This window comes from Sinocyclocheilus grahami, unplaced genomic scaffold, assembly GCF_001515645.1.
Source record: "Sinocyclocheilus grahami isolate Dianchi unplaced genomic scaffold, SAMN03320097.WGS_v1.1 scaffold257.1, whole genome shotgun sequence".
In the NCBI taxonomy this organism is placed as follows: Eukaryota; Metazoa; Chordata; class Actinopteri; order Cypriniformes; family Cyprinidae; genus Sinocyclocheilus; species Sinocyclocheilus grahami.
In genome coordinates, this window is record NW_015505436.1 from 2,143,207 (window position 1) to 2,150,011 (window position 6,805).

General features: G+C 36.3%; 1 protein-coding gene across 7 annotated transcripts in view; it reads right to left on the minus strand.

The window, feature by feature from the left end:
- Positions 1 to 653: 653 nt before the first annotated feature.
- bnip2 (BCL2 interacting protein 2) overlaps positions 654 to 6,805 on the minus strand; it is a 21,246-nt gene continuing 15,094 nt past the window's right edge. The window contains exons 7-12 of one of the 7 annotated variants that reach the window (XM_016290296.1): positions 3,815 to 3,946; positions 3,386 to 3,472; positions 3,186 to 3,284; positions 2,869 to 2,904; positions 1,466 to 1,507; positions 804 to 873 (exon numbers count right to left, since the gene is read on the minus strand). In XM_016290296.1, coding sequence (XP_016145782.1) covers positions 1,501 to 1,507; positions 2,869 to 2,904; positions 3,186 to 3,284; positions 3,386 to 3,472; positions 3,815 to 3,946 — 361 coding nt within the window. In that variant the 3' untranslated portion in view covers positions 804 to 873; positions 1,466 to 1,500. The other 6 variants (XM_016290295.1, XM_016290297.1, XM_016290293.1 and 3 more) reach the window with 6 other exon arrangements.

Genomic DNA, 6,805 nt, shown 5'->3' on the forward strand with positions numbered 1-6,805 from the left:
TTTGCTTAATTCCTTTCGGTCTCCTTTGCACATTTCTACACGATCTCGAATCATACACCAAATCAGCAGTAAACAATACGTGGTATAACTATGAGATGTTCAGTGAGCAGATGACAAACAACGACAGACTGTGGCCCTAAAAATAACGTTTCAGTCATAAAAATATATTAATCTTTCTCCTTGATTGCCGTTTGATATAAATATATATTTAGATGTAACGCAGAACATGCATCGACTAGTTCGAAAACGGAGTGCCTTAACTAAGAGCAAGATACAATTGGAACTAGAACATGTTGACAGTATCTACTTATTGAAATGATACATATAAAAGGTTATTAAAATGTTTAACGCAGAAATCAGATGCCATCTGACAAGCGTTTGGCACACAAATGCAACAGGGAGAAAAAAAAGTCACATAGCGTAACAGACAGTCCAAACTTTAAAGGCACAGCTCACCCACGAATAAAAATTCTGTCATTATTTACTCACCCTCACGTCGTTCCAAATCTGTATGACTCTTGTGAGCAGCACAAAAGCTCCTCTTTTCCATTCAATGAAAGTGAATGGGGACTACGAATATCAAAAAGAGCAGCTTGGACATTCTGTTAAATATCCTCTTTTGTACTCCACAGAAAAAAAAAGTCACATGGGTTTGTAATGACATGAGACAGCGTAAACAATGACTGAATTTTCATTTTGCGATGAACTACTCCTTTAAAACGCACTTTTCTGACATCAAGATCTTGTGTTCTCCAGTTAAAAGAAACCCAATACATTCGTTGATTCTTCCAGCTTCTCTCTTCAACTCCTCTGACTCACTCTGGCACTGCTGCGGTGGCCATCTCCACCTTTCCACGCACGTCCTGGTCAATCCTAAATTGAAAAAACAAATTATAAGGGATCAGAATCAAATCCATACCAACACTTCAATTTGATTAAAAAAACAACAGCCGTTTATACACAAATAAATACACAGACAACGTCACAACAAGATCTCATGACTTTACACTCAAAAGGTTTAGTCAATACAACTTTTTGATTGAGGTTAAAAACATCGTTATACAAACACAACAAGCAAAAAGATTATTTAAATCAATTAATGTGGAAATTAAGCCAGTTGATTCTGCACTGTTCATTGTACAAACTGGATGAAAAATATTTCCTGAAGAAAATGTAACAAGCTTGTGCACAAGACAGTTGCTATACAGTTTCTAAGGCATTCTAAGTGTTTTATGTGTGGAAAACAGTGTAAACTGTAACGCTCCATCTTGTCCCGTGTAATCACCACTGTGAGGTTTACACAATGCATTTTGTCACATGTAGAGTTGGACATGCAGTGAGCAGTAAGAATGTGCATTGGTCAGGCATGCATTTGAAAAATAAATAAATACATGTAAACCACCCGTGACTTTACTGTTCACATCCTTCACCATAAAGTCTGTTTTACTAGCGTGGTCATACATACCATACTAACAGCGGCAGAACTGAGAGGACACAACGTCAGAATCTAAATCTGTGAGACGTTCATTTAAAACACAAGCAAGTTAGCGCAAATGGCCAAAAACCTGAATGAAATTAATAACAGTTACTGGATGATTCAGATCTGGAGTACCCGTGAGTAAAACTCACTGCAGACTCAAAAATGTGAGGTAAAAGCAAGAGATTTATTGAATTAGAGCTTAAAAAAAAAAAAAAAAAAAGTGTAAGATTAAAAAAAATTATAATTATAGTTACAGTTATCCTGAATAAAATGTATTCAGGATAACTAATTACAAGTTACATTATCTGCATAGTTTAAATCGGGTGTTTAGTAAATAGGAAAGAAAGAAATGGTGCAGAATCTGTAATTTTTCTTATTCGTTTTACATCATACCTTGACAAGTCACTTTTTTCCTCAAATTAAAGGTGCTGTATGTAAGTTTTTGACTTTAGTAAAGCAAAAAATACTATAATATGTTTGCAGATATTTAAGAAACATGCTAAGTTAGCATACTTGTTTATCTGAAAAACAATGCTACAGTCAGTTATTCTCCTTTGAAAATGTGCGTTCTGGGCTGGAATGTCGCGCTCTGTTTTGGTTTGTGAAAGCGGCCCACTGCAAGTTTACCCAATTGTATTTCGGCACCCCGGGTTGCCATTTGGCGGGAAACACAGCGCATTTCATTTCATTCATCGTCAAGTGCACTCGTTCCTGTTGGTGTCCTCAATCTGGCAACCTGCGTGTGCGTCAAGTCTGAGGAGGAGGGGCCAGGTGAAAAAAAACCCTCCAATATTTTGAATTTGGACTGCAATACCAAGGTCAACCACTCGGTGTCAATCCTACATACAGCACCTTTAAATAAAATGTTGTCTAGTCCTTTAAACCCCACTGTACATTTTTATTTCAGTGTTTTTAGTTATTTCATAAAATAAAATTAAAGACATTTATTTATTTTTATTTATTTAAAAATAATTAATAACCTTGTATGCATTATAACTGCTTTGGATGGTTTGTATTTTTTATGGTGAACAAAGCAAGACATAGCGATAGGACAAAAACTACAGGAAATACTGCTTGCCTCAGTAGATTTAATAATAAAAGGTCAATGCAGGAATTTCAGAGCAAGTCAACACGTTTGCTTTTGAAATAAGTGACAAATTGTGCTCAATTTAAAAAGTTAAAGTGCAAAACAGCTGCATTTACAACAAATGATTATAGTTTAGAATCTTGATGGCAATCAAAGAAGCAGCTAAAAAAGCAACTTCTGGTCCAGTGACCAAGTATAGGTGTACACTTAATAAAGCCAAATTATTAATTGTTAGTTTCGTGCAATTCAGGCAAGGTCAACAGAGATACGACAGGGATCTCCGGAATGAAAATACAGATACCTTTTATGTTTTTTCCTATTTTTTTCTTCGTCAAACCTTAGAGGAAAGGCAGGAAGAAGGGTTAGGGCATAGAGAGTTTCTGAAGATACCACAGCCAACAGCAGCTAGTACTTGGGAGCAGATCAGACTTTCAGTCAAATAATTACAAAGCTGGAATACTGCTGAGAGACGAGAACAGTATGGAAACTTCAGTACGGAAGGTAATCATTTAGCATAGCTTGTCGAAACAGTTTCAGAGTAATGAATGTACAGTAGAAACTGATAATTTCCTGCTTAAAAAAATAGGAAGCAGTAGGGCATATTAAAGGGATACTTACTGTTTAATGCAGTCTGGTATGGAAACATACTCCAACGGGACAAGCTCAGCCAGGTCTGTCAGGCTGAACACATACTTGATTTTCTGGCTAAATTTTGAGCTGTAATTGGAAAAGTTCCATTGAATAATGCATTCATAAGGTCATTGCAGGACATCAGTTCATATTAAAATATATCTGAAGGTAACTAGAAAAGGACTGACCTTATAAAAGGTTTTGTGAGAGCCAGGAGGGTGCGAATAAACCAGGACGGGTGCACTATTATCAAAGACTTCAAATTCTTCCTTAACCTGTATCAGAACAATGTGGTGCAAACATAAATTTAGACTTTTTTTTTTTACTGAAAACAAATATTCCTATTAATACTATTTATTTGGAATATTGTATTCATTTTAAAAAATATTAAAAAAATAGATTTATATTAAGCACTTTTATTTACATTTATTATCATTATTATAATTTTTTTCCCTACGTTATAGATAGTTTAACAGCTGTTGGCTTGAAATTGCCTTTCTGGGTTATTTGGGGTTGTAACAAAATTAAGTTGAAGATAAAAACTGAATGAGCAATTTAAAGGGACAGTTCACCCACAAATGAACTGTGTTGGTAAATACTGGCAATGAGATTCTCACCTTCGATCTATTTGCTGATAGCATTTTCTAAGCCAGCCCACACTGGGCATCTTTCGGCGTGAAGTGGCTCCATTCAGGTATACAATCATATAGTTCTCAGCTACAAGAAGCTCTAGAGTTCCTATGACATACCTGAATGACACACAAAATGTTAGTTGCAAAACCACCTAAGATTTGAGGCATCAGGTGAAGACTTGTCCTAACAAACTTAAGGTGTGGCCACATTAGTGAAGTTTGGACAAAATTTGGGAGAAAAAATTCCCTTGTCTATTGTCAATAGTGCAGTAGCTTTCAAACCAAGCAGCTTTCTGTTGGCATGGAATCCACGTAACCCCTTGCTAAATCTGTGTGAGGAAACCTTTCGCTTCACACAAAATTCCACATTCTTGTCGAAATGACTGGATTTCACCCAAGAAAATAAATCACCAAACAATGGTAAATGTGACCGCTAGACATGCTAGTTAAAGGAATAGTTTACCCAAAAATGAAAATTACCCCATGATTTACTCACCCTTAAAGGGTTAGTTCACCCCAAAAAGAAAATTCTGTCATTAATTACTCACCCTCATGTCGTTCCAAACCCGTGACACCCATGTTCATCATCGGAACACAAATTAAGATATTTTTGATTAAATCAGAGAACTCTCAGACCCTCCCATAGACAGCAACACAACCGTAATGTTCCCAAGTCCAGAAATGTAGTAAGGACATCGGTAAAATAGTCCATAATACATCAGTGGCTCAACTTCATTTTCAAAGCTACGAGAAAACTTTTTGTGCGCAAAGAAAACAAAAATAACAATTTATTCAACAATTCTTCTCCTCCGAGTTACGTCTTCTGCCATTTTGGAGAGTACCCAAGAACGTAATCAACGTAGTTTACGTTAGGGGGGAAAAGCTCGCATATGAACGTCATCAGCGGTTTTTACGCTTAGGGGAAAGCGTGCATATGCGTTGTGATACTATCCAAAATGGTGGAAGACGGTAACTCGAGGGAGAAGAATTGTTGAATAAAATCGTTATTTTTATTTTCTTTGCACACAAAAAGTATTCTCGTATCTTCGCAAAATTGACGTCGAGCCACTGATGTCATATGGACTATTTTACCGATGTCCTTACTACATTTCTGGACTTGGGAACATTACGGTTGTGTTGCTGTCTATGGGAGGGTCTGAGAGTTCTCTGATTTAATAAAAAATATCTTCATTTGTTCCAAAGATGAACGAAGGTCTTACAGGTTTGGATCGACATGAGGGAGAGTAATTAATGACAGAGTTTTCATTTTGGAGTGAACTAACCCTTTAAGCCATCCTAGGAGTATATAACTTTCTTCTTTCAGATGAATACAATCAGAGTTGTATTAAAAAATGTCCTTGCTCTTCCAAGCTTTATAATGGCAATGAATGGTGGTTGAGATTTTGAAGCAAAATAAAGTGCATCCATCCGTCATAAAAAGTGCTCCACACGGCTCTAGGGGTTAATAAAGGCCTTCTGAAGCAAATCGATATGTTTGTGTAAGAAAAATATCCATATTTAAAATTGTATAAACCGTAATCTCTAGCTTCCGCTAACTGTTGTACGCACGTTCACGAGAGAGTGATGTTCCAGCGGATGACGTAGGCATAGAGTAGGCTCCCCAACGCTTCGCTTCAGAAGTCATATACATGTACACGAGTAAATCATGGGGTAATACATTTTTGGGTGAACTATCCCTTTAAATCAACAGAAAATGCATAATGTTGGGGAAAATAAAAGTATTGCAAAAAGAAAAATGCCTATATTTAATTGTGAAAAAAAAAGTATTCTGTGATTGTGACAAGAATTGTGATATTTTCTTTTTTGTGAGATATTATAGTTGGTGAGAAAGTACAAAATGATTCCTTAAGTAATTTTGTTGACTAAATAAAAAATTTACACAAGTTTTCATCAGTCTAAATGGAAAAACGGTTTACAAACTGTGTTGGAAGCAATTAGTAGCAACACATATTTGCCTTAATTTCATCAGTGCTGTCTGTGCAATACTTTGCAGAGACTATTCTGCAATGGATTGCAATGTAAAAATTTTAAAAGTTGCAAATAAAGATTATTGGAGTACATTTTACAAGAAAGTACTAATACTTAAAAAATTCACATTTAAGTCAATGTGTTACTTGATGTTTCTTTGTAATTAGTTGAGGGATTTACTATCAATTTCTGAGAGAAAATTGTTTCTACACCAAATTTTTTCCAGTGTGATCGCTTTACAGATGTCTCTTACTGTTTTAAAGGAGTCATAATGCGATTTCAAGTTTTCCTTTCTCTTTGGAGTGTTACAAGCTGTCCGTGAATAGGAAAGATCCCTAAAGTTGCAAAGACTAAAGTCTCAAATCCAAAGAGATATTCTTTATAAAAGTTAAGACTCGTCCACGCCCCCTAAAACGCCTCGTTTAAACACACCCCCACATGTCTACGTCACTGTGTGGGAAGATTTGCATAACACCGCCAAAATGTTCACGCAAAGGCAGTGTAGAGTAGCACTTGTTGTTTGTAATTTCTCCGATCACAAATGCAGACATGGTTTTATGTTTACGTGGCGTGATGCAATGCAACGCGTAAAAAGACAGTATAAGTCATTATAATCCATAATTATGTCCCCCACTGGATGCAATGAATGCCTCGTTTATAATGGGTTTTATTGGTTTTGTCTCGTCGCGCCAGGACACGGCATCACAGTATGGTAGGGGCCGTACAATTTCCGTCACACGCTTGAGGAATTCGGCCAATCACAATGCACTGGATAGCTGGCCAATCAGAGCACACCTCGCTTTTCAGAACAATGAGCTTTGTAAAAATCAACGCATATCACAAAGGCGGGGCATAGAGAAGAAACAATAATGTACAGTATGTGGAAAATAATGTGTTTTTTTAACCTTAAACTGCATAAACACATTTCATTACACCAAATACACAACATTATGTTATTTTTAGCAACATCATATGACCCCTTTAAAG